General features: G+C 35.4%; 2 protein-coding genes across 2 annotated transcripts; both read left to right on the top strand.

Moving 5' to 3' along the window:
- The first annotated feature begins 52 nt into the window (after positions 1-52).
- Positions 53-6,101, top strand: LOC113761973 (2-C-methyl-D-erythritol 4-phosphate cytidylyltransferase, chloroplastic). Its single transcript, XM_027305187.1, has 11 exons — positions 53-426; positions 517-591; positions 958-1,013; positions 1,606-1,685; positions 1,762-1,844; positions 2,617-2,694; positions 3,220-3,288; positions 4,937-5,005; positions 5,159-5,205; positions 5,304-5,394; positions 5,616-6,101. Exons 1-11 carry the CDS (start codon positions 184-186, stop codon positions 5,682-5,684), a joined length of 960 nt encoding a protein of 319 aa, XP_027160988.1. The 5' UTR covers positions 53-183; the 3' UTR covers positions 5,685-6,101.
- Positions 6,102-8,234: 2,133 nt separating this feature from the next.
- On the top strand, positions 8,235-27,017 carry LOC113761131 (cullin-associated NEDD8-dissociated protein 1). The gene is made up of 29 exons (XM_027303986.1): positions 8,235-8,574; positions 10,074-10,155; positions 10,327-10,496; positions 12,178-12,388; positions 13,148-13,313; positions 13,437-13,566; positions 14,273-14,387; positions 14,487-14,644; positions 14,738-14,861; positions 15,441-15,491; positions 15,564-15,646; positions 16,269-16,353; positions 16,497-16,598; positions 16,712-16,810; positions 17,924-18,034; positions 18,109-18,192; positions 18,273-18,413; positions 19,154-19,246; positions 19,358-19,479; positions 19,598-19,760; positions 19,845-20,084; positions 21,019-21,267; positions 21,363-21,539; positions 21,649-21,795; positions 22,571-22,687; positions 24,629-24,797; positions 24,951-25,028; positions 25,108-25,246; positions 26,092-27,017. Exons 2-29 carry the CDS (start codon positions 10,117-10,119, stop codon positions 26,186-26,188), a joined length of 3,660 nt encoding a protein of 1,219 aa, XP_027159787.1. The 5' UTR covers positions 8,235-8,574; positions 10,074-10,116; the 3' UTR covers positions 26,189-27,017.
- Positions 27,018-27,735: the final 718 nt, after the last annotated feature.

Here is a 27,735-nt window from a genome sequence, read left to right as displayed (position 1 = left end):
AGCTGAGTGGTAACATATACACTTGTGTACAAAGGGAGCAACTGCTGCGTCAGAGCTGTGTACCTCTGGCAAGCCATTTTAATTTCAACATTTCTTTCTTTTTGTCTCTCTCTTTCTCTGTCTCTTGGCGGCTGAGGGGAGAGGCAGCTGAAAGAAAGCTTCAATCTTTGAAGGAGAGAAAAAATGTCAACTATCCAATCCAGACTGCCACTCTCTTGCTTTGCTTCCTTTTCTTCATCTTCCCCAGTATTCTTGGGAAGTGCTAACCTCATTTTCAAGAGATCAGTTCGCTTGTTTTCAGCTACTTCAACTCCCGACCAATTCGGGAAACATTCATTTCTCCTCAAGAATTTCAATTCGTTGCAAAATTCAAGGTTGGCCCATTTGAGAATTACTTGCGCTGCAATATCAGGAGAGTTTGACAAGGTGAAAAGTTCAATTTTTTGTTGGTATTTGCTCATTTCTATGATTTCTTTTTGTTGTGGAAAATAAAAGTGATCAATCTTGTAATTTCAGAGCCCTGATATAGTAGTTAAAGAGAAATGTGTCTCTGTGATTCTGCTTGCTGGAGGAACGGGGAAAAGAATGGGTGTAAGTCTTCCTTATATTATCTGGCTTGCAATTTGCTAGTAGATTAATGTCAGTTACAGAATATACACCTAAATCCTAGGCCAACCATTTGCACTGATACTTTCTTGAGCTTTTGGTTTAGTTGGAATTGGGGAATTACTGGATTTTGTGAAAGTTATTAGGTTAGTGTCGTCTAGCAATTTCCTTCATTGACACCCTCACAAAATCTTAGTTTTGACATCTGTCCATTGGAAATCCAGGATAAGGGATGTTTACTCTATAATGATTTTCAGCGCTTTGCATCATTGGCTCGTGATGGATTTTCAGCGCTTTGCATTAATGATTTTCACTGTCAGATGATGGATTTAATCTCTTTTGTGTGAATAGGCTAGCATGCCAAAGCAGTATCTTCCACTTCTAGGCCAACCTATCGCATTGTACAGGTAAACAGCTACCGCTCCAACTCAAGCCTGATAGCTATGAAAGCCAATGAGTCAGAATGAGGTCTGTTGAGATCTTCTGAAAAAAGGAACCAAAATTCCTCTTTGAAAATTTACAAAATTGAAGTCATTAAAATAAACTATATGAGTTTATTAGAATTTCTGAGCCCTACATTATTTGTTTTATTTGCAAGGTTGACAGAGCTATATTTCTGGGCCCGTTAAGAATTTCAGAGAAAATATCCTTGTTTATCCTCTCCATTTTTATGAGTAGTTTAAGTCCATCCCACTTTTAAGTTTCTGTCCATAACAGGGAGATCTGATCTAATTCCAATCTGCAACCATGCCAATGTTAAAGCAAGATTTCACTTGCATATATTCTTACTAGTATCTGATCGTTTAGAGTCTAAACATCAGTGTACTCAACTCTTAGTGGAATTATCTTCTAGATGAAACCTGTTGTGGTTGGGTTCACATTCATTAAGAAAAAGAAAGAACTTCATCTCAGAGTCAGAGTAAATATTTCCCATGGTTGTTTGCTGTTCTTGGCTAACCTTCACTCTCTGAGTTGTTTATTGGATGACTTGCATTTTAGTTTCTTTACCTTCTGCGCTCTGCCTGAAGTAAGGGAAATTGTTGTGGTATGCGATCCTTCTTATCAAGATATCTTTGAAGGTATGTAGACCTTCGTCTGTTTAGTTATTCTCTCTTACTGATATAACAGTTAATTAGTCTAAATTCCTTACCTCAGATGCAAAAGAGAAGATCCACGTGGATATGAAGTTTGCATTGCCTGGAAAGGAGAGACAGGACTCTGTGTATAGTGGCCTACAGGTACAGATATGGTATCTTGGTCTAATAGAATATGTTGTCAAAGGGCACTCAAATGAACTATATATGCTGTATCACGTTTCGAAGGTTTTTGTGCAAAACTCGTTACAATGATTGATTGTGATTAAAAGTGGTTGATGTTCTTCGTGATCTTTTAACTTTGGGTTGCTTATACCTTTTTCCTAGGGTCGATGTAAGAAAGTTTCATCTCAACTCAATGTTCCCATTGATGGTTTTGCTTCTTAGTACAAAAGAATTTTACATATTGAAGACCACATGAAAACTTGCTCATTTCGATTTCACTTATTCCATCTTTTTCACTTTGAAGTTACAGCACACATCTGCTTTTACACAACAAGAAAATATACTGATATTTATATATTACAGTGTAAATACTATCTGAGTTCCTTGTCAGAGGCTCTTTGGGTCCTAGAAGATATTTATATCAGTCTTATTCTCCATATAGTACTTGTCCTTAGGAACGTAATGGAAGTTCTCCTATGCGATTCATCTGCATGCTAATATTGAAACTATGGTCATCAACTTTCCAGTAGATGTGTGGGTACTTGTCTCTAGTCAAGCATCCTTTGGTATTGACCTTTTGCAATTGAATAGAAGACAAGTTGACTTTTAGTTCTTAACCCCAAAATTCATGATTACCCGATGCAATGCTTGCTGATTCCAAATGTGGCACTTCATCTGCAATTCTTCATGCTCCTATGAAATTCACAGCAATGGTTATCTATCTTATTCATACATGGCTATTTTTGCTTAGGCAGTTGATTCAAGTACAGAACTTGTTTGCATCCATGATTCTGCGAGACCTCTGGTATTAGCTGAGGATGTAGGGAAGGTATTGTCATCATCTAAACTTATCTCTTCTTTCTATTAATTGAATGTCTGGACAATATTAGTTTCACATTTGAATAGAATTTCATCTTTTTTTGTTTTTGGTGTATTTGTGTATATCTTATCAAGCTCCAAAAGCTTATCTGATGTTCTTCCATTCTTTTATATTCTTCACTTCTTTTATCTGTTATACTTGTTTAACCTTTTCTCTGTGATTTGAAACTAATCATGCTGTTTGTCCTAGCTGGTTATGTGCATCAGGAAGTTGTAATATTCCTATATTCAGTCTTCTATTTTCTATGTAAAATGTAAAACTCAGAAACTTAAAATATTGGATCTAATGCTAGTTAGACATGAGCATATTATGGGGAGATTTTTGTTGTCATCTGCATATTAAATGTAGGATGCTATCCTTCCATATTCTATTTTTGCCCTGGCTTATTTTCTAGAATCTACCCTCCTAAATATTAAATGCTCAAAGAAACAGCCTTGCAATACTCCATTTACTCTTTCGGTGGCATCATGGCAGGTTCTAAAGGATGCTTTGAGGGTTGGAGCTGCTGTACTTGGTGTACCCTCTAAGGCCACAATCAAAGAGGTACATATGTTTCATGATAGTTGATTCTATCCCAGTTTGACGTCAGCAATGTCTACTTAGGCCATTTTAGAGAGTAATGACTGGTATGAAATGACCAGAGGCAGAACTTTGTGTCTGGATGAAAGAAGTGATCCAAAGTACTTCTCTGCTTTTATTCTGGCTGAATAATAATTCTTAGCTTTATAGTGCTTTTTAAGGTTTCTGAGCAATTTGGCTTATACAGTACGTGATTTTGGATTATTCAGTTGATTGAACCCCAAATTGTGAGCACATGTATTCCATACCGAGGAAGATGAGTTATTGTTAAGTCTCAAATTGCTTGTTTCAGAGCTTCTTTCCTAGTAGTGAAGGTGCAATGGTAGTAAGTCAACACCATGATGCATGGATTGCTCTCTACTGACTTAGCTGGTCGAGGCAAAATTAGTCATTACATTTCACTGGTCTTACATTTCACTGGTCAATGTTTAATCAAGGAGAACAGATTCCAATCAAGCCCTCCAAAACAATTGTCTATTAAACCGTTAAAAGATCAAATTATTCAAGTTGGCCTTCAAATTATAGTCTCATACTAGTTGAGTCCTTTCACAAGTCACAACTAATTCGTTGAATTTCATCCTTGAACTTTCAAACTCTTCCACTTTACCCTTCTATTTTTGTAAAAACTCTGCATGCATGACTGCTAGCAGAAGGGTGATTATTGGAACATATTTCAACATTTGAAGGATTAAACTGAAAAGATAAACATTAGAAGGACTGAGTTGATGGCTATAGTGAATTTGGCATCCTTGTTTGGGTTGGGTGGGGGGGAGAGGGGGGGATGACACTTTCAATTTGGAGGACCAGATTGACAAAGACTGAATTTTGCTTGACTGGTACATCTGCTTATATTGCAAGGTTTAACTGAGTTTAAAACTTATAGAAGTATGCCATTCAAGTGAAGACAATCTAATCACATCCACCGCATAAGTGGTACTCATTTATCGTAAAGAACTAAGTGGAACTACAAGCATGAAAATGTGTATTTGATGAAACAGTTTAGCACTTTTTGGGATGTGAAGTATGTGAGGTAAACAAATAGAAAGGTGGCTTTATATTCAATTTGGAGATGGATTGCCTTTTTATATTAAAGAATAACTCTTCTTCCCCATAATATATTCCGACCACAATGACCTATCTTCATGCATAAAAATACTAGATTATCTAGCAGAAAAGATTAAAAATCACTACAAATCTCCCTTATATCTGTCTATTGCAATTTCTGGATTATTATATGATGTTTTTTTGAACCTTCCACATTTACAAAAGAATTGTGGACTATAAACGACATCTTTCATGACAATGATGGATACTGAATGAGTGGAATTGGGATATGGCTGGAATATGATGAAATAGAGCCACTTTGAGGTTCTCTCTGAAATGAGACATGGAAGTGAGTCAAGTGTGTGGGACTCTGAAATGAGGAGGGAATTGAGTTAAGTGAGTGGGACTCCTACACTCTAGTTTACTGACTAGCTAGCTTGCCTAAAGCCCTAATCTGATAGAAAGAGTTTTCATGCTGGCTTGAGATGCTAGTACTTGAATTGTTTAAAAGATTTCTGCTCTTTCTCTATGCTTATGGTATCTGACAGGTCTCCCATTCATTGTGCAGGCTGATAGTAAATATTTTGTTGTCAAGACTCTAGACAGGAAAACATTATGGGAAATGCAGACTCCACAGGTCTGCCATTGGAAGCATATTTATCTTATTTCTTTATGCTATGATACCTTAAAAAAGTTTCCTGGTTTATCATGATAGGGATAGATAGATAGGACATAAACATTTTTAGCCATATACATGGTCGATGAAATATCCATAAAACTTCTTCTACAGGTTATCAAGCCTGACTTGCTTAGAAAGGGTTTTGAGCTTGTTAACAGGTAATCAATATTTTGGTGGCTAAACATTAGTTATTTTCTGTCTTCTTAATTTTAAATATTGTTATGTTATGTTTTAATGGACTTCCATTTTCCTCCAGGGAGGGCCTTGAGGTCACTGATGATGTATCCATAGTGGAGCACCTAAAACATCCTGTTTATATTACTGAGGGATCCTACACAAATATCAAGGTAATGAAACTATGATTGTTTCATTTTTCCCCAAAAGGCAAGCCCATGAACTCCCACTATTCTGTTTCAGCATATCCGATATCTTGGTATTCCTAACATTCCTGGTTATAAGCATATCACATGCCTGGATGCTAATATATTGCTGCCATGTAATTGTTCCTAGTCGTCTGACTTACTAAGAATTACATGTCAACTCCTCAGAGATCTTTATGAACGTGCAGGTTACCACGCCGGATGACTTGTTGCTTGCAGAAAGAATACTGAAGCCTACCTCTCCAAAGCCATCCTAGCAAATATCTCTCCCCCGAGCCTCAACCTTTTGTATCCTACTCTCGATCTCAGCCTTGAGACCAAGAAAGGCATCTCTTTGTAGCTTTATGCGGCATAGGTCTCTCGAGAAATGGGCAAGTGTTGATGGTTAATCGTAGTTTGTTTCCCAGTTTTGCAGAAAATCGAATAGCAACTCATTCCTTTGTGCATTATTACAAATCAAACCTCTCTGGAAGAGGCAGTTTTCTATTACAATACCATGCTAGCAAATAAAAGCAAGTTTGCCACTACAGCACTACTGTAGGTTCATCTCTTCCAGCCTGATCTGGGGCTTCGTTTGTAATTCTTGTGATAATGAGCTATTGTGAGTTCAATAACTGTTGCAGCGTCATTTAATGGAATTCCATTACTGGAGTTTTCCATGCTCCTCATTTGCTTCTTGTGGTTGTACATTTGTTTGTCAAACGAATTAAGGCTTTCATGCCATCTGGGGTCTGTAGTTTCTCTTATTCCTTTTATTGTTTGACTATCTTTTCATTCAATGGCAGGCTTTGGTGGGGTGGGAGGTCAAGGTTCAAACTTTGCCTCCCACTATCTGCCACTATATGTGGTCTGCCATTTTAAAATAGTTCCAAACGCGTATCGGATAAGGGAAAAAAAAAAAGTACAACCATTTGGTTGAAGCAATTTAAAGGGTATCATGCAGCATTTTAACAATTGAAATTCGTAAAATTGAAGTATGCATCTTCACTTGAAAAAGTGAAGGAAAACATATACAAATTTTATTTTTGTCTGCCAATTATGAGCTGACTAGAATTTTTTCCCTTTTGTTTTTTTTCCATCAAGCTAATTGGACACAAAAGCAATTATGATAAATCCTCACAAGTGACTAAGGTTCATTTTGTTTTAGGGGTGCATCAAATAAGAAAAATTGAAAAGTTGCTTTGGAGGGTTCAGATATTTATAATCCAACATTACCCTACTATAATTGAAATTGTTGGAACTATGATGAAGACATGACAAATCTATGGATACACTTTATGAAATTCAATAAATCTTATTGTGTTTTTAAACGCGGTAAATTTAAATCTGTGTATCTAAACTAAGTGATTAATCCCAAGTAGGCAGCAATCTTAGCATCGATAAATATTTTTCTCTCTTTCTCTCTCCCTGTTTAAAAAAGAATAACGGTATATACATAAAGAACTTGGTATTCAGTAGGCCTCCCACTTTAAAAAAAAAAAAAAAACACAACTTGGTACACATTTTTTTTTGTTAAGAAAAATCTACAATTTGTGTATCGATTAGTCTCAATTTGGTACACACTGGCTGCTTAGCATCCAGAAAATATCAAATTATCTCATCTTATATTAAAAAAAAGGTTATTATCAGTTTACCCCCTTAAACTATATCATTATTATCAGTTTACCCCCTAACGTTATCTTTTAGTTACTTCACCCCTATAAGTAATTCGACTCAACATGTTAATAAATTTTGGACAAAAATATCCTTTTATTTTATAGCATTACTACGTTGTTATTATCACTTTATTCATTTGAATTATAGTGATACAATCATTTTAGTTCCTAACATTATTTAGGCATTTTACCTCATCATTAATCTAACTAGTATGATCAAAAAATTTTAAATATATTTACCCTTTTTATATATAATTAAAAATAAAAAGTTAGAATGGTTATTCTTCCTTTTTTTTCACTTTAAGAGATCGAAAAACATAAAAATAAAAGAATTTTCTCAAATTTCTTTTTTTCGCACTTATTAATACTAGGAAAAGAAAAAGAGATAGGAAAGAAGGAAACAAAAAATTAGATTTTGCAAAAAAATAAAATAAAGAAAAGTCTAACATTATCGTATTATTTTAAGATTGTCGGGATTAGAATTGAAATTTGGTGGTAAACAAAAAAGTGAAATAATTTTAAAATAATAAAAGTATTTAATTCTTTCTTATTTGTAATTTTTAAAAAAAGAATTGAGTTCTCTCTCTCCCCCTCCCCCTCTCCATCTTTCTATTTTTTTCAATATTAATAAGATTGTCAAGAAGAAAAAAATTAATACTTTGACTTTTTTTCTTGATATTAAAAAGGAGAAGAGTCACTCTAAATTTTTTATTATTTTTATTATGCAAAGACAATGGTATTTTCTTCTAAAGTTTTTTAACTTGCTAAGTTGGTTTAATGGTAGGATAAATTATCTAAAAAATAACTCTATGGGGTAAATTAATAATGAGACTATATTTTTTGAGGGTAAAGTGATAATAATTTTAAGGGTTAAACATGTCTTTTCACTTTAATTAACAAATTCCGTTAAGTTTGACCGTTAGTCTTGGGGGTAAAGTGACTAAAAGATAACGTTATGGGGGAAATTGATAGTAGCACCAAACGTTTAGGGGGTAAAGTGATAATAACCCTTAAAAAAAAAAACCTGACTCGGATACACTTAAATTTAAAAAGTTTTTAAAAAACCCGACCCGGACAGGACATTGGGCCGATGTGAAGTTTTTAGAAACTTTCCTCGATCAATCTGTAACCTCGGAGTCCCTGTCTTCCTTCCCTCTCCTTCAGCCATCGCCCACCGCGACCGCCCCACCTGTCTCTCTTCTCTTCTCTTCTCTTTCTATAAAATAATAAAAAAAGGTGCGGCCAAGCTAAAGACGGTCATCGCTTCTTGCGTCAATTTCTGTTTTCTTTCTCTAAAACCTCACTCACACGCACTACACGCAGTCTACACAGTCTCAGTCTGATGCCTGCAAACTGTTACGCATTGTACTGGTAGGGTTTAACAGCTCCGGGAAACAATCCAAACCGATCAATTCCGCATATTTTATCTATACAACCACAGCGCAAGCCTGCGTTTTCTGCCTTTTTTTATTTTTGGCCGCTGATACTCAAGGTAGGCGTTCATTTCCTTTTATGTTCGCTTTCACTTAAAACTTATGAATGCGTTTTTTTTTTTTTTTGGTTCATAGTTCAGCTCGTCCTTGTGATTATCGATTGGTTTTTAGGGCAATGGTTGAGAATTCATAGAAGCTGTTTACTGATCTTTTTACTATTCTTACCATCCATCAAGTGTTTGTTTTTACGTTCCTTAAGAAGCATAATTTTCTTCTGTTGTTGTTGATTATATGCTAATTTATGTGTTTTGAAGACTTCTGAAACTGTGGTTAATGGTTAATTATGTTTTGTGGGTCATATGCTATTGTACGTGGGGCAGTCTTTGCTTACAATGCTAGATGAAGGGATATACAGAACCCTCTTGTCTAGTTCTTTGCTTGATAACAGAATGAGGTCTCTGAACATTTAATTTGAGTTAAATTTTATTTTTCATGGACAAACCGTTGGTCTATCTAAATTTATTTACCTTGTGGATTTTGGTTAGTGATTTGTTAAAGTCATGTTGACTGGCGTCGGGCGGGCAATGGGTAGTCTATGAGTCTCTATTAAGACCCATGGGGCATATCCGATACAATGATAGTTTTAAAGCAAGGGCCCTAATTTGAGAGAAGCAGTAGTTAAAAGATGTGATATGCTATTTGGAATAAGATATAGATTGCATTAAATACATGCTAAGTTGAAGCTGAATAGCACAACAACATCCTTAATGCGGCAGTTTCAAGACAACAAATCCAAATTATATTTACTCAATCTGGTATAGACTTTCAATATTTTGGAAACTTCTGTGGACTGAAAGGTGTAAATGGCAATTATGTTCTTTATGGAGTTCTTTTCATACGGCGGGGAAGAGCCGAAAAAGTAAATCCAAATCGAAATAAAAGGAATTGTTTTAGTTTTAGTATTCAACAGGGAATCACTTTTAAAATATTAATCATGAGTACTTAAAGGATTTTAAGGGCAGAGGCCTCCCGGGCTATGTTGACATGTCTGGGATGGTTGTGTTTGATCTTTTTCTTACTGTGGGTTATATGGATTTTACATGGTGCAAATTCCAGACCTCATAATGATCGTACATTTAAATTTTGTATGCTCAATTATTACTGTAATTCTAAAGGCACGCAAGTGAAAAATTTTAATCTAAAAAGAGTTGGTTGTGTGATTAAAGGATCTTGTTGGACTGCTTCCATGATGTCAGCTTTTAGATTAGATACATACGACTCTCCATGTACATTGGGACTTATCCATATATACACTTGCCTGTCACTTGGTTATTCAATACTTTCAGCTCAGCCTCTATTTCAGTTGGTTTATTTTGACATTAATGACTTCCATCTCCTTTATCTAAAATAGTTTAGTTTTGGTACTGTTTTTAATCTTTAATTATCTGGATAATGGTTCATGCTGTTTACAATTAGTAAATATGTGGTTCTAACCCCTGCAGCCATTTGCTTGTTTCTTCTTTGATTTTTTTGATCTTCTAAGGGTTTCGTTCTGCAGGTTAATCTTATTTCCGGGATTATAGTTCATCAGGTTCCTTAAAATGGCGGCGAATCTCACCATAACTGGCATACTTGAAAAGGTAACTAGTCAGTCTGTTTTCTTGTATGTTCAAATTCTAGGCCCCTCTACTTTCCATCTTCCAAAAGGTGGTCCGTTCTTTCCATCTGTATCTATGTGTCTGATTTCGCTGTGGGTTTCTCCTTTCAAAGTTTCGCTGGATATTGCTTGCTTACTTGATATATTGGTGCAGATGACTGGGAAGGATAAGGATTTCAGATACATGGCAACATCTGATTTGCTAAATGAATTAAACAAGGAGGGATTTAAACTTGATGTTGAGCTAGAGGGGAAGTTGTCAAATATTGTTCTGCAGCAGCTTGATGATGTGGCTGGTGATGTCTCTGGATTAGCTGTAAAATGGTAATTCTGCAGCTAGTAATATTTGCAAAATTTGCACCTTCTCCCATTACAAGACTTTTTGTTTTGTGCAATGCATTTGTTGAGATAGCTTTTTTGAGAAATGAACAAAAGAATTTCTTTATTTGTCTGGCAGTCGACAACTTCTAATTTCTGTTCTTTGGATTTGAGTGGCGGTTGTATCTACAGCTAGATGCATGAGGTTTCTATGTGCTAGCAATGATTTAGGTCTTTGAGCCTTTATATATACCATGATTTTAATTACATATGAACATTGTGACTTTGCGTAGTAATAGCGTGTTCCGAATTTCTGGAAATTTCAAAGAAACAATTGGCTTTAAGAATCGGGTTGCTAAATTGCTGGCTTACTGGGAAACTTAGTGGAGAATGAGAAATTGGAAACTGGACATTCATCTGAGCTTCTTTGGTTGAACTTATTTTGTTTCATATACATTGTAGTTAATTGGTGAGCGGGTTTGTTCATAGGAACTCACCATTACCAGGCAAAAGTACTATCCTGCCTCCTACTCCTTCAGTAATTTCATGCGGATCCGCAATTGCAAAGGCATAAGCATTAGAGAGATACTTTGATTGATGAGTTCTTGATTTATATATAAAAGATCAAGAGAAAACCTTGAATATGGGATGACTTGGCAGTGGCCCCAACGTTCTATGAGTTGAAACTTAAACAAAAGGCAAGTTGTAATAATCAAACAGGAGTCAGAGCACATCTGAAAGTGCTAATAACCCTAGGTTAGAATATTTATCTAAGTGGAATTCTATGGACTTCGAGGAACAGTGGCAAATGGGGAAGTGAATGATGGTAGAATTTATAGGCTAACTAGCCAAAGGAGATAATTAATTCTTCAACTGCCAAAAAGCTGCTCTGAACTCTCAAGGGTAAATGTTATAATTGGATAGTTCATCAGGAATCTTCCTGCACCCACAGAATGTTGCTATTGTCCTAAAGCTTTTTTTGAGGCAGAAAGCAATGCCATAATGTTTTCTCATCTCAGCCAATTATTTTTTTGATTACATATTTCTGCTTGTAATTGCCAATAAGTTGCAAAAAGTTCATCCATAACCTAAGATGGGGAATGAGGTTCATCTCTCTTTAATTTGACCATTTACATATATTCAATGGTCATAATGTTTAGTTTCATCCTTATCATTACATTCAGTCAAGTATTTTAAACATATTAATTTCACAGTGATAGATTGTTAATCCATGCTTAATTCATTTTCTCTCAATTCTGGAACATTGGATTGCTTTTCCAATCTACAGTGGAGGATTCTGGTAGTTCTCTCAATAGTCTATCTTCTTTGCAACATTTTTTTCGCTTTTCGATGGATGAGAGAGGCTGAGTTAAAGTACTTGTTGGCAAGCGTTGTTATTTCTTTGTTTTGGTTTGCTTTGACTGTTGTGAGATGAGAGTACCCTCATGTGTTGCAACACCGATTTTGTTTCATGACGGGTTACTGTTGTGGCTGTTTTCTGATTGCTTTTCATTCATCGAGTCAAAGTACTTATTGGCATGTGCCATCTTTTCATTGCATTTGTTTAGTTTGACTCTTATGAGACTAGGTTACATTGTGTTGCAGCATTGATGATGTTTAATGATGGGTTACTGTTGTGGTTGCTTTCTGATTGTTTTTCATTTATTGTGTTGATCTTAACTTTCAGCCTTGCTCCTTTGGTTAAGAAAATCCATGAGCAACAAGTGTTGGATATGACTAATAAGCTTTGTGATAAGCTGCTTAATTTAAAAGACCAGCATCGTGATATTGCTAGCATAGCTATGAAGACAATTGTTGCCGAAGTTCCTTCACTTTCTGTTGCACAGTCTGTTCTTGTGTCCATTACTCCGAAGTTGATTCAAGGGATCACTGGCACTGTAAGTTTCTGAGAACAGATTGTTCCAAAATCATAGATGTTTTTCTTTAAACTTTTAATCAGGATCTGTGAAGATTAATGCACTTGTGTACATGTATTATTTGGTAAACAATATTACAGTTCTAAATCAAAGTGATATCCTGGATATGTATTTATTTATTTTGCATAATTGGCTTCAAACCAGTGACCAACTTCAATGTGGAATAGTATTTCTAAGTCACTCAAAATCTTTCTCTGAATTTAGCAAAATGGGAGCTACTTCACTTCCTTGACTTCCAGATTCAAGAACAAACTGAATTTCTTGATTTGTTAGTCATGTTTTCCATGCATTGAGAGAGATAATTCCTGTTTGTGTTATAGAAGTTGTTGAATGGCACCTCATTTTACTTTGAATGAGCAAGAGTGCACATTTCCTCTTTCTACCGTTTTGGTTTCACTCTCAAGTTAAACATTTTGGTTGTCTACGGATATTGCAGTCAAGTTAAACTTTTTGGAAGAGATTTTCTTGAAATTAATATAATTTAGCTACTTTGTTGCGAAATAAATACATTAAAATGTGGACCTAGTGGTCAAGAAAGGGCTGAATTCACTTGTCCCCTATATCCTTTACTGCTCTGTCCTTCTCTTCTTGCATTTGTAATTTTCTTTTTCAAATGAAAATGGATTGTACACTCATATATTGACTTGCATGGAATGCCTTCTACTTATAAATTCTTTTTCTTTTTCCCATTATTGTTATATCCTTTATTTGCTTGTCCAGGGAATGAGCACAGAAATAAAATGTGAATGTCTTGACATTTTATGTGATGTTCTTCACAAATATGGGAATTTGATGGCTTCAGACCATGAGCCACTGTTAGGTGCATTACTACCTCAGTTAAGTTCCAATCAAGCCACAGTTAGGAAGAAGACTGTCTCATGTATTGGTAAGGACAAATATACTCAAATTGAGAAGTTTGCATGTTCTGTAAATGCTTCTTTGATTGGTAAGAAAATCCCCATGAGACTTTTGATGGAGTATTCTGATTGTGATCTGTGTCTTCCTTCAGCATCTTTGGCTTCAAGCTTGTCAGATGACTTGCTGGCAAAAGCTACTGGCGAAGTTGTTCGGCTTTTGAAAAATAGGGCTTCAAAATCTGAAATGGCACGAACAAACATTCAGATGAGCGGGGCCTTAAGGTTTGTTTTTAGATGTGGCTTTCATGCTTCTTAATTTTACTCACATTTGGAGGCTTTCCTTTTGGATCTAAACTTTTATTGCAGTCAGTCCACTTGTTGGATGTGGATGACATAGTTTTGCCAGTAGGTATTGAAAGATTTTTATTGACTTATCAAGTTGTGTGAGGGAAAGGAAAACTAATTTCTGACCCCACGTATTCTTAGTCAGAGCTATGTCTTTGATTAATAAAGGTTATTTTTTCAAAGTACAAAATGAGTATATACTGGCTGAAAATAAGAAATGAAAAATGCAATATTTCAATTCATGGGAGAAGAAACATTTCCCAACTTTGGTCTCATTGAGATGAACATTTGTATTCTGCCTTGGTTACTCTTTCTCATGCTATCCTTTAAAATTCATCAAAATACATAATAGAATTTATTTTATGTTGTATTTTCTGTAAGCCAGGAAACATGGGTTAAAGTTGTGTGTAAGATTTTGCATCATGAAAGGAGCATGGTTAAAAAGCCTCCGAACGAGGTTGACGTGTTGCTAGTCTGATTGCAATAGCATTTGAGAATAGTTTTTCTCTCTATGATGCTTTGTACGGGCTCATGAGATTGTTCAACATTTCTATAGCTTTTTCTTGGTGTCTCATTATTGTCTTTTCTGTATTTATTCATTGAGAAATCCTGATTTGACTGATCATGAACCTTTTATCTCTAGCCGAGCTGTTGGCTATCGTTTTGGTCCCCACCTTGGAGATACTGTTCCAGTTCTAATAAACTATTGCACAAGTGCATCAGAGAATGATGAGGAGCTTCGCGAATATAGCTTGCAGGTATTTCATTTGTTAATTAGAGTTTTTTTCCCTTTGTTAATATTATGTATTGGCTTCTCTGCTTTAATGCACTCTAAGATATTGAATTATTGTTCCTAGGCATTGGAGAGTTTTTTACTAAGGTGCCCTAGAGATATTTCTTCTTACTGTGATGAAATTCTCCACCTTACATTGGAGTTTCTTAGTTATGATCCAAATTTCACTGATAACATGGAGGAAGATACTGATGATGAAAGTCATGAGGAGGAAGAAGATGAGTATGTTCTCAGTTAATATTGGTTTGCTTATTCCTTTATTGATCTGTCTATTATAGAGTTTCAGCTGACTTCTCATTTTTTATTGTATATTAGTGAGAGTGAAAATGAGTATACGGATGACGAAGATGTCAGCTGGAAAGTCCGTAGGGCTGCAGCCAAGTGCTTGGCGGGACTAATTGTTTCTCGCCCTGAGCTGCTTGGAAAGCTATATGAAGAGGTACATAACGGGCAACTCTGATTTTTCGTACTCTTCTATTTCTTCCATGAACATTATTGCTTTGACATTATTGTGAAATTACTTTGCTTTCAATATGTGAAAGATTAGGTTGGATCCCATTTTACCAAAAGTTCTCTTGTCCAGTGGTTCCCTTCCCCCCCCCCCCCCAACACACACACACACCACCACCACCACAAACAAAAAAAGGGTTTACATGACAATAGAGAATAAGTTAGTCATCCTTTTAATTTTCATGATTAACTGTTGAAAAAGCATTTAGGTCAACATTAAGAAGTAATGAGTTACAATATCTACAGTCTTAAGGTATATTAAGCTATTCTAAAACCAATTTGCATATACCAAGAAAGGCTGTCTCAGCTTTTTGTTTGCAGGTTTTCAATTTCTGTGTCAGTTTTGATTTGTCACATAATTAGGGATTTCATGCTGACAATTGATGGAGGATTTATCTTTTCCTTGGAAAGGGTGATAAACTTTTGCTGCTGGTTAAATGCATGTAAATGAAATGAATTCATGCATTGCATTTATTACTTTTACAGTTCAAGTTTATTTCTTGTGCAGGCTTGTCCAAAATTAATTGACCGATTTAAGGAAAGGGAAGAAAATGTCAAGGTAATGCCACTGAATGTTTTGGATTTCTTTTAAATCTTCCTGTTGTAAAGCATCTGATTATCTTTTTCACAGATGGATGTGTTCAATACTTTCATTGCGTTGCTGCGACAAACTGGAAATGTTACGAAAGGGCAGATGGAGTTTGATGAATCAAGGCAAGATTTTCTTATTACCTAGTTAAACTGCTGACCTGTAAAGCTTGGGACCTTGTGAGTTCTAGTTATTGCTGGAGATAATCTTGTATCAATTTGTATAGATAGCTTCTATTGCTTTTCTCTGTTTTTTTTTCTTTTGTTGGGGGGGGGGATGTTGAGGGGGTTAATTTGTTAAATAGAAAATGATAACAAGCAATTTCTTAGAGCTTATCATTGCCATGCATCCATGGATTGAAATCTGTTCTCTATGATATTCTCAATTTGCTTCTGTCTAGTGCATCTGGTGCATTGACAATAGTTGAAGAGATATATGGGCAAGTTTCGTACCGGGTGCGGTTAGGTTTATTATTTTTTTTCACCTTGTTTAGGCATGCTTTTACTGTGCTGGTGTTGGCACTTTTCTGTTCAAATTTGCACTTTAGAAAGCAACAAGATGTATCTAGCCACATTTGTGGAAAATCCTTATCTTTGGATTTTACTGTTTGTTGTGTTGCATCTCCCATCAATACCAAAGTAGTCTAAAGCTTCCCTGCTGATTGTGATTATGACCAATTTGTTGTGGCATTCAGCTGTTTTCTGCTCAATGTTGGGTTTTTCTCTATTTTAACGATGTATCTTGCAGTCCTAGATGGTTATTGAAGCAAGAAGTGCCTAAAATTGTTCGGTCCATCAATAAGCAATTAAGAGAGAAATCTGTCAAAACAAAGGTTGACTTCTATAACCTTACAGTTGTGCTGTTATATTTGTCTTGATTCAGGGACTTGTTTTATTTTGTCTCCAAGTGTTATCATCTGAAGTGATAAAGGTTCATTTTTTGTTCTACGACCTTCTTATAGTGTTTCCTCTGCAGGTTGGTGCATTTTTAGTTTTGAAAGAACTGGTGGTGGTCTTGCCTGATTGCCTTGCTGAGCACATTGGATCTCTTATACCTGGATTTGAGAAAGCATTATGTGTGAGTTTTATTTATTCATATGTGAAACAAAATTCTTATTATCTTGATGTTGTTTATAAAAAACTAATCTGGTATTTTACTGGTTTTTTTAAATTTTTAAAAAAATTTATCAGGATAAGTCCTCTACTTCAAATTTGAAGATTGAAGCTCTTACTTTTACAAGATTAATTTTGGCTTCTCATGCACCTCCTGTTTTCCATCCTTATATTAAGGTATTGTCTTATAACTCATTCTACCTTCTAAACTTTTCAAGAATGTCAAATTGTTCGTCAAGTGTTGTGCAATCAAGTACTTGAATAACATTTTAAGCAATCAGATGCAATCTTCATCCTTGCTGTTTGAAATGTTGGCTGGTTTTCATTGTTTAATATCACATTCCTGTAAGGAGTGATGTTAGGTCATTTCTTTTTGGTTGCCCAAAATCCACTGAGCCATTTTTTCTTGACTCTTGTTTCCTGCTTTGGGTTGCACTAGATATTGTAGCTTATACATGTGATATATCAAGGAAAAATGTAAACACATTGGAACTCTCCAGCTTATACCCCTGAAACTAATCCAGAACTACAAGCTTGTACATTTACTGAAAGATTGAGACATACCTTTTAGTTTGTGGATATGGTAAGTATTATTATGTCTTCCAACATGTCAGGTACTTAGAATAAGGTTTTCTTCGATGTTGGTTGTGTTAATTTACCATTTTACTCATTTTTAGATTAGTTTTTCTAGATTATATCTAGAAAAGCTTTAGCTTGTATAGCTATACACCGAATGACTGGCAAAAGTGTTACATGCTCCTCTCATTTGTTTTCATTTGCCTAGAAGTGAGAAAGGTAAAGAAATTGCAGAAGCGGTTGATGTGTATGACATGAAGTAAATGTAATTTTTTTGGTTATTTTCTTATGTGCAGTTAATTTTCATAATTAAAAACCTCTAAGAGCAAATCAATGACGGTGAAATTGCAGAAGCAGTTGACGTGTATGACATGAAGTAAATGTTGTTTATTTTCTTATGTACAGTTAATTTTAATAATTAAAAACCTCTAAGAGGAAATCAATGATGGTCTTGTATTGTATTATATAAGCTTCTTTGCAATAGAAACCTTTTCTGAGGTTAAAGAGAAATGAAAAAAATACTGAATGAAGATGAGATGGACAATTCTGGGTTCATTGCTCTTTTTTTTAATGAATAAAAAATGTTTATATGTTTATAATGTTCTTTTCATGTTTTATAATTCTTAGAGATGCATTATACCATGTATGATATCCTCTAGTTGAACCGTTGACGTCCCAAAAAGTTTGGTTCTGGCTTCCCCATTTTATTTTCAGGCCATATCAGCTCCTGTTATATCCGCTGTGGGTGAGCGATACTATAAAGTTACAGCTGAAGCACTCAGAGTATGTGGAGAACTTGTTCGTGTTGTGAGGCCAAATATTGAGGTTAGATTGTGTCTACTTCGTGCATCTCTTATTTCAGGTTACTTTGTCAGATGCTAATGGGATACCCTTTTCAGGGTTCTGGTTTTGATTTCAAACCCTATGTTCATCCAATATATAATGCTATCATGGCCCGTTTGGCAAATCAAGATCAGGATCAGGTTTGCAACATTTGTATCCATAATTTTCTTTCTTCCAGCTCAATACAACTTTGGAGTGTCTCATCATTCTTCCTTTGCAGGAGGTTAAGGAAAGTGCCATTACATGTATGGGGCTTGTTGTTTCAACGTTTGGTGATTATCTCAGAGGGGAGTTACCAGCATGCCTTCCTGTGCTTGTGGATCGAATGGGGAATGAGATAACTCGGCTAACTGCTGTGAAGGTTGGTTTAGTTTCTAGAATACATTGACTAGAAAAGAACCTCTTAAGAAAGTTGGTATGGGTACTTGATAATGATTTTTTTTTTCAATGATAAAACTGTTGTTGAGTGGCTGTCATTAGGCTTCTTATGACTCCCCTCATTTTTTTGTCTTATTGGCTTGATATTTGATTGAAGTAAAGTGGCAACTGATTTTAGAGATTATCCAACCACTTTTCCCCCATGATTTTGAATTGGAGAATAGCTGCATCACATTTCTGTTGTAAATGCTTTTTCCACTATCATGATAAACTATTTCTTGGTCATCTTGTTACCATCTAATGGTGGCATGTTTCTGTAGTCAAGAGTTTAGTTGATGATTTGTCAACCATTTAAGCTATATAATATTGATTTGTGGAATTCCTGTTATGTCTTAGTGGCAGAGAAAATTTGGCTTTTAGGTTCATAATTTTACCTCTGCAGATCTAAATTTTGACATTGTTGTGTCATTTTCTTTTACATTGCCCATCCTTTCCTGAAATCTTGCAGAAAAATGTTATTGCTGGTGGTATGGTAGCCCTATCTTCTCTTCTATTTTTTGTATTCTTGTTATTGGCAAGTGGAGAAGAGTTGATAGTGGGTGGTAATATTTTTCCTCTCACTATGTTGACATAGTAGTAATAGTGTTAGACATTGGATACTTTCAGAACTTACTGCTTAACTACTTTTACATGTGTAGAAGCTTTAATGTATTGTCTCTCCAGGCATTTGCTGTCATTGCTGCTTCTCCACTGCATCTTGACCTATCTTGTGTTTTAGAGCATGTAATTTCAGAGTTGACCGCATTCTTAAGAAAGGTGAGAAAATTTGTCATTTAACAAGTAATTTTGTCTTTTCCATTTTTTTTAATCAAGATGATATAATACCTTTGAAGAAATGTCTGATCTCCTTTACTTGCTTATGGATAGGCCAATCGCGCACTAAGACAGGCAACACTTGGGACTTTAAACACCCTGATAGTTGCTTATGGTGATAAAATCGGTTCGGCTGCTTGCGAAGTCATTGTCGTAGAACTCTCTACTTTGATAAGGTTTCTTGCTAGTATTTTGTGTTAAACTGCATTTTGTACCTGTGTATCTGTTTATGAGTTTTCAATGTCATGGTCTAATTAATGAAAAAGTTCTGATGGTGCTTTTCTTGAACTCCAGTGACTTCGACTTGCATATGACAGCACTAGCCCTGGAACTTTGTTGTACCTTAATGTCTGACAGCAGATCAACCCCTAATGTGGGTTTGACTGTCAGAAATAAAGTTCTTCCTCAAGCATTAACTTTGGTGAAAAGCTCCTTGCTTCAGGGACAGGCACTTCTTGTACGTTGCACATTTTGTACTCTATAAAATGGTTGATGTACAGCAGTCTTCTTTGCATTAACTTCCTTTTTATCAAACCTGCAGGCTTTGCGTAATTTTTTTGCTGCATTGGTTTACTCAGCAAATACAAGCTTTGATGCATTACTGGAATCTCTTCTTTCAACTGCCAAACCATCTCCACAGGCTGGTGGTGTTGCAAAGCAGGCTTTATTTTCCATTGCTCAGTGTGTAGCCGTTCTTTGCCTTGCTGCAGGTGATAAGAAATGTTCATCTACCGTTAACATGCTGACGGACATTTTGAAAGATGACAGCAGCACAAGTTCGGTAAGCCTAGCCTAGACTAGAAAAACTTTTATGCCTTATTTTCCGTATGATTTTTGCTTGCTTAGATTAATATCATATAAAAATTACAAGTGATAAAGCTATTCATATCATATCTCAATGTTCTTGGAAAAGTTTATCTTGCGGTGAAAATTAGTTTTTAGCTGAATTTGTTTCTGATAACCTTCATGCTATTCTTAAAGGTTTATATGTTTTTATTGGTCTGATATTATTGTTCACCGAATTTAGCTGATGCTAGGTGCTTTAGAGAAGGTTTTGCTAGTATGCTAAGTGCTTGCAATTAGGCATGATATTGTTGTATCTGCTAAGAAATTGAAAGTGGTTTCTACATAGATTGCAGACATTTGTTACTTGTATAGCTTTGCACTCAAGTGCCACCTTGAAGGGCTTCCATCTGTGGTTTACATTATCATGCATGCGTCGGTCTGCATATCTATACACTATATAAATGGAGAGCAATGGCAGTTGGTGTAAACATTTTTGTCGTTTTTTGACCTTCCAATTTTATCCTTAGAAAAACTAACTTTTACTCTAATCACATTTGCCAACATTGCACTCATAACTGTAAATATTGTAACCACCAAAATTATTTATTATCATAACTTGAAGTTTGTTAATAAATAATTTATATAAAATTTATGTGTAAAAAAAATATATATATATTCATGGAAAATAATAATTATTTCTAAATTGCATGCACATTGTGTGTCAGTGTGTGTCTTTTAACACAAGTGGAATTTATTTATTTGTACTTTTTGGTGGTAAGTTGGGAATTACTTGTGTTTTAAGCTTTGTGATAAGCTGAATCAAGTATGAGAGTGGCAATTTAACATATATATATATATATTTTTTTTTTTTTGAGCTCCTTTTCCTTTGTTATCATTTTGTGACATTGTTTTATTTTCCATTTTTCTAGGCCAAACAACATCTTGCGTTGCTTTGCTTGGGAGAGATTGGGAGGAGAAAGGATCTAAGCTCACATGTTCAGATCGAGAGTATTATCATTGAATCATTCCAATCTCCTTTTGAAGAGATCAAATCAGCTGCCTCTTATGCTCTTGGGAATATTGCTGTTGGTAATCTACAAAAATATCTGCCATTTATCTTGGACAAGATTGATAATCAACAGAAGAAACAATATCTACTATTACACTCATTGAAGGAGGTATGCCATTGATATGGAGTTCTCTCATGATATTCTTTTTAATTGCTTGATCTTTTATTACTTTCTAAAACTTGTGAAATGAATCCTTCCTTAAGGTCATTGTAAGACAGTCAGTGGACAGATCAGACTTTCAGGAATCAAGTGTTGAGAAGATACTTAATCTGCTCTTTAACCACTGTGAAAGTGAGGAAGAGGGTGTTCGCAATGTTGTAGCTGAGTGTCTGGGAAAAATTGCCCTCATTGAACCCCAAAAACTTGTTCCTGCTCTCAAGGTAGCGCTACACACAATATGCTTCGTTGATCTCTTTTTATATGGCTAGCACAGTTTCTTTTGTACAATTGATAACAACCCAACAATCAACATGTTTTTCCTTTCTTTAGGACCGTACCACTTATCCAGCTGCATTTACCCGAGCAACGGTTGTCATTGGTGTAAAATATGCTATAGTTGAGCGTCCAGGGAAGATAGATGCAATTCTGCAGTCTGAAATTTCATCTTTCCTGATGCTCATAAAGGATCAAGATCGGGTAATTTCCCTTTCAATATGCAAAGTTGTATATATTATCGCTTATGATGTCTTAAGCTTTCCAGTTCTGCTTATAATGGTTTGGAGATCTTTTGTATTTGGCTTCTTTTGCTGTACATGATACATGAATGCTCAACTTAATTTTATGTAATTTCAACTTGAATGTTTAAAGGTGATAAGTCCCTTTTCTGGTGCTTTATTGCACTGCAGAAGATGATAATTATATTCTCAATTAGTGATTGCCAATTTTTAATCAAATTGCTCTCCCTTTTCTTTGTACTTTTATTTAGACTCAAGGGTTACTCCAACTAGCTGATCACTACCTGCTGCTGCAGTCCTTTGCTGACCGGTCTTATATCCTGAATGGTTTTTGATATGGGTATATTAGTTTATCGTGAAAACAGTTTGTTCAGAACTGATGGTGCTGAATTTATTGTAGTTTAGACCGTCAGTTTATACCATCAAAATTCTGTTCCCAGGATGGTATATATTATGTGAGAATAGCTTTAGATCTTCTGTTTTCTGATGGAAATTTCATTTAATCATTTCATGCTATGTTTTGACCCTTCTGGTCTAAAAGTATCCAGAGTAAGCTAACATGGACTTTAATTTGAGGTAGACTTGATTGGCCTACGTTCCTTCTTCTCTTTCTCTCTCTCTCTCTCTCTGGTTTTTTTGGGGGTGCTTTTGGGGGGGGGGGGGAGATACTCTAGCTTTCTATATTTTTTTCCCCTTGGGTTGTTTCATTGATCTTGTTCTCTCTAACTGTTGTGCAGCATGTTAGGCGTGCAGCTGTTTTGGCCTTGAGTACAGCAGCCCATAATAAGCCAAACTTGATAAAGGGTCTTTTACCTGAACTTTTGCCACTACTATATGACCAGACGATAATTAAGGTAAGTAAATGTACACAGTTATTGAATTCTAATTCTTTGGAGTTTGTTAAAGGTGGAGAAAGGAACCAGTTGAAAGTTACCCAATTTTATTTCTCTAGAGCGTGAGTGTTGGGAGGATTTGGTTGGATAGTAGCATCTCTTTTGACTTTAGTCTATTTAATGCTGGCAATCTAAGTTTTACTGTTTATTTGTGTGATTGAATTGATGGTAATGAATGGCCAGTTAAACTGGTAGTTAAGGTCCAAGTCCTTGTTCATGTAAAGCACAGCCCATGCCCACTTAAAATTTCAAGAACAATTAAGTAAACCATACTTTCGCATAAAATCAATAGGAGTCAAAGGAGAATATATGCCCACTTATGTATATTACTAAAAATAAGAGTAAATCTTAACCCTATCACTAAATACTAATTAGTTAACTTAACTATAACTGTACTTGGACGTAAAATTTTAATGGAAGTTGATACGTTGGAGTTTAGCTTAACAATTAAATTTGAAGTTCTTATATATTTCAATGTTGTTTAAGAATTGAAATTATAAGTTAGGGCTTAGAATTATGAACGGTTTTTTTTTTTATATCATGTTTGTTTGAGTTGATTGAATTTTATTGGAAAAACATATAAGATATTATTTTGTTATAACAATTTTTTAGAGAAAATTAAAATATTTTAACTGATTATCGATATTTCGGATATTACCAAATTACCGGTTCTTTGATCCAATTTATCAAACTAAGGTTTGGACGATGATCGGATATTGGTCTTAAAAAATCAATTTTCAAATTACCAAATTTTTTTTACCGAATTCCCGATTATTGGCCAATGAGCACCCATAAACATAAGGGCTAGACTTATTTGACTTGGCATGAATAAAAGGCAAAAGGGAAAAAAAAAAAACGATGTGCAGTGGCAAGAATAGCAATGTGCAAGAAATGTTATTGTAAGTAACAATAGCGAAATTGTAATTAGAGTTTAATTGAAATTTATCAGGGTTGAAATCTATTATTAGTCCATTAAGCCTAATCTAAGAGTCATGGTTTAGACAGCACATCCACCCAACCAGATAATAAGTAAATTAATTATAAGTTAATTAAGTTAAGATTAACCCTTTGGGCCTCAAAGAACTAAATAAAGGTCACATTCTTTTTTTCCTTTCTTTTGGGTAAAGGCCACCGTTAAGGGCCAAACAGTTATAATATGACAATACAATTTATTCGTTAGGCTGAAATCTTTTGAGTTCATTGGGCCCATTAACAAAGACCAACAAAAGCAATGAAGGATATCATTGTTCTGAATATAGAGATGTACCACTTGTTGCATCAATAGAAAGCCATGTGTCGAAAAGAAGGCAAAACGCTAAACCCCCCATTCTTCATATATACAAGGTAGACTTTAACGTCTACGTGCAAAATATGAGAAAAATGAAGCATAGGCTTGTACACCACTTAATGCATGACTCCATAGTTCTACTCTATGTTGCTCTGGTTAAAGCTAGTGTTGCATGTCATGTGCTGGACTACCCATGTTTTTCAGTTCCTCAACATGTCTTTGTTACAAGTTTTGACTATCTATACCTTGGAATCTGTGGAATCTTTTTTCAGAGGAAGGGAGGGTAAAGGTTGCTGTTTGTAAGTTCATAATTGTTCTGCTGACAGTTTGTGAAATTTATCTATTGCCCTTATAGTTGACTCATAAGTGTGCACACATAACTTTGGCATCTGCAGAGTTGCATTGGATAAATCAAAACCCATTTCTGTGGCTAATTGGTACATTATCTTGTAAAGCAGAAAGTCTTTAACAGTTGATCTTGATAGCAAATCTAATTAGGAACCTTTTTATAAAGCTATTTTAACTTGAGTGGGCATTAGACATCACCAAATTTTTAATTTCTTTTATGAGTTGAGAATAATTTATGTTAACTTGTTTCTCCTCTTTGTTGGCAGCAAGAACTGATTAGAACAGTTGATCTGGGTCCCTTCAAGCACACAGTAGATGATGGGCTTGAATTGAGAAAAGCAGCTTTTGAATGTGTTGACACTTTGTTGGACAGTTGTCTTGATCAAGTGAATCCATCATCTTTTATTGTTCCTTACCTCAAATCTGGTTTGGAAGGTAAGTTATTTTCTGAAATTTAGCATCTTATGCTTGCCTTTTTCAACTCTTAGGCACTGTATCTCATTGCCTTTGTTGTGTGTATCAAGCATTGTTCTGATCCTTATTCTGCTTGTCTTTCACTAAATTAATTGTGGTTTTTGGGCTTCATAGATCATTATGATGTTAAAATGCCTTGTCATCTTATCCTCTCAAAACTTGCGGATAAGTGCCCCTCTGCCGTATTAGCAGGTATTTCAATCTGAATATTGATTGTTGATCTTTTAGCTGATTATTTTTTTATTCATCAACTAACTCTGTTGGCTTCCAGTTTTGGATTCTTTGGTGGATCCCTTGCAAAAAACTGTTAGTTTCAGGCCAAAACAGGATGCAGTCAAGCAAGAAGTTGATCGTAATGAAGACATGGTTAGGAGTGCCCTTCGAGCAATTGCATCATTGAACCGCATAAGGTATGTTTATTTTTTTTCCCCTTCCCCCTCATTTGGGAGTTTCACACAGATAATTGTTCTTTTCGTTTCCTTCACAACTTTAGCTTACTTGATTGACTTTCTTAAATTAACACAAGCAAGCGCCTGGGTTTGTCCTCCTTGGAAATTGTCATTTCATTTTTCTTTTTAAAATTTTGTCTCAAAAAGTAGATGAATTGTGGCTGGGGCCAGTATCTTGCGTTGGCAGTTATTAGAATATCTTGTAAGAGAGGAGTTTGGCTTTTCTGGTTTATCAGCTTGAAATTTGAGTAGATAGATATCTTTTATGACAATGAAGTATGACTGGAAGCCAAGTTTTGTATATATATGTATGTTATTTGTATCACTTTGCTAGCAAAATTTATCAAAGTAAACAAATGGTTGACTTTTTGTTTGTAATAATGCGCTTGATCATTTCCATTGCTTGGTGGCCATCTAAATTTTTAGTTTTAGGTGGAGGTCAGTAATACTTGTGATGGTTTGCAAAGTACTGCGAGCTTCACCTTTCTGCATGCAAATAGCTCGTCTTACAACCCACCTATGGCTCATTAGAGTGTGCCTTTCATGCCTCACGCCTTGCTTCTAAGAACTGTTTCGCTTCACACTATTGAAACAAGCTACACTTGGTGCCTCGCCAAACTTTCAGTGCTTCTGTGCATGAGCTTCTGGCATTCTAATGGTCTCATGTTTCCTGTCAAGCAATAATGACAATGGCAGTTCCTGTCGAAGCAATAATGGGAATGCCAGTTTTTATGGATGTTCTCCTCTTTCCTATAAATTTAAATTATTAGCTTTTGACTCGTGTTACTTTGTCTTTTGTTTTGCAGTGGAGGAGACTGCAGCCACAAGTTCAAAAATCTCATGAATGAAATTGGAAAATCTCAAACACTATGGGACAATTATTGTTCTATTCGAAACGAGTGAGAATTTTTTAAACCCACCTCTGAGGTTCATGCTGAACTGAAGAAAATGATCGTTGCTTGATTTCTCCGGGAGAGCCTTTTACAAGTTATACCGTTGGAATATCGATGGGTGCAGAATACAAGCTAGATGGGGTTTGTGGAGAATGGTATGGTACAATTCGCTCTCTTTTTGGGGAAAAGGCTGATTTGGTTGACATTGTATAGTCATAGCACTAGTTTTTCCATTCTTTCGCTGCTTTACATTTTCTTCTTTATTGGGTTTTCCCCCCAGTATCTGTGCACTAGGTTATCACTTTCCTCTTCCAACCCCTAAATTGTTGTAAAATTCAGCTGGGTTGCTAGTTTTTGCAAGAAATTTGCCCCCAGGAACCTGACTTCCGAGCACAGGAAAAATTGGCCGCTGTTAATCCTTGGCATATTACGAAATTTTGCTCGAGTTATGTGAGGATCATTGCTTTTCCCTTGAGTCTGTGTCAGTGCTACCACGTTGGCTCAGTAAGATATCCCACATAGGGACTCCTCGCACGACCCAGATCTCTGGCATCTGATTTGATTAGATGCGAGCTCCATACTATTCATCAGCTATTCAACTTAGAAACAGAATTTGAAGACTGGGAATTTTGAAGCTATTCACACGTCAGTCACTGCCCACACTCTTTCTTATTGGAATTGTTGAAGTTTGGTTTGTCAGTTCTTAGTGACGTGTGATCCATTGCGTCTTAGTAGCATATGCAGCATGTATTGTTGATCTCTCTGGATTAGCTGTGTAATCAATTTAATCGTTTGGTTTAGACAGAAGATAAAACAATGGTTGCTGCTCCTGTTTCTCAGTTCTCTTTCCCGGTAGTGTCATGAAAGGATAACCGTAGTGGTTTGAGAACGCTAAAGCCTATTCTTCACCTTTTAGTCCAACTCTGGTCGGGAATGGATTTTCTGAGAAGATAGTCCCTTCATCATCTCTTACAGCCACCTAATGTTGACAATATTTTTACTCGTGCCCGTCTCACTCATCGTATAAGATTTCAACCTTCCTCAAACAAACTTTCTATATATATATATATATAAAAGATTTCTACCTAATCCAGTTTCTTCAAATTCTTATCCTTTCCTGCGTTGGCATGGGCAATTATTAGTTTGTAATTCCAAATATTTGGACTGCTTTTAGAAACTTAAACAGTTGCCGAGTAGCCAAGTTCACCAACTATGCATTCAAAAAAAGAACTTTAAGTTGAAATAACCTTTTCCTCAGCTGGCAGCAATACTTTTTGTTTTTCTATATTTTTTCTGTATTCAACAGTGACTCTTCGCCGGCTCTTTGCTCTACTAGGAAAATAATTTTAAAAAATTTAAAAATAAAAATTGCATTACTCTAATATTTTTACCAGTTGAGTTGGGTGACTATTGCCAACTCTTTATTCATTTCAAACCCAAAATGGATAATTCAACTGCAACCGTCGAATAAATTTCCCTATATTGTTTATGGGAACAAATTGACACGTCCAATTTTTTCTTTTTTTTTTTTTTTTTTTTTGGGACAACGGTAACAAT

Source organism: Coffea eugenioides, chromosome 2, assembly GCF_003713205.1.
Source record: "Coffea eugenioides isolate CCC68of chromosome 2, Ceug_1.0, whole genome shotgun sequence".
NCBI classification, from domain to species: Eukaryota; Viridiplantae; Streptophyta; class Magnoliopsida; order Gentianales; family Rubiaceae; genus Coffea; species Coffea eugenioides.
The sequence above is the reverse complement of the archived record's forward strand: the minus strand, read 5'-3'. Positions and strand labels throughout refer to the sequence as shown.

Bases quoted from the DNA above. Each gene is read 5' to 3' on its own strand.
- LOC113761131 (XM_027303986.1), top strand. From the start codon at position 10,117: ATGGCGGCGAATCTCACCATAACTGGCATACTTGAAAAG. The intron at 19,761-19,844 runs GTACGTTGCACA...TCAAACCTGCAG, and splicing joins TTCAGGGACAGGCACTTCTT to GCTTTGCGTAATTTTTTTGC. The intron at 25,247-26,091 runs GTATGTTTATTT...TTTGTTTTGCAG, and splicing joins GCATCATTGAACCGCATAAG to TGGAGGAGACTGCAGCCACA.
- LOC113761973 (XM_027305187.1), top strand. From the start codon at position 184: ATGTCAACTATCCAATCCAGACTGCCACTCTCTTGCTTTGCTTCCTTT. The intron at 592-957 runs GTAAGTCTTCCT...TTGTGTGAATAG, and splicing joins GAACGGGGAAAAGAATGGGT to GCTAGCATGCCAAAGCAGTA. The intron at 1,014-1,605 runs GTAAACAGCTAC...CTTGCATTTTAG, and splicing joins CAACCTATCGCATTGTACAG to TTTCTTTACCTTCTGCGCTC.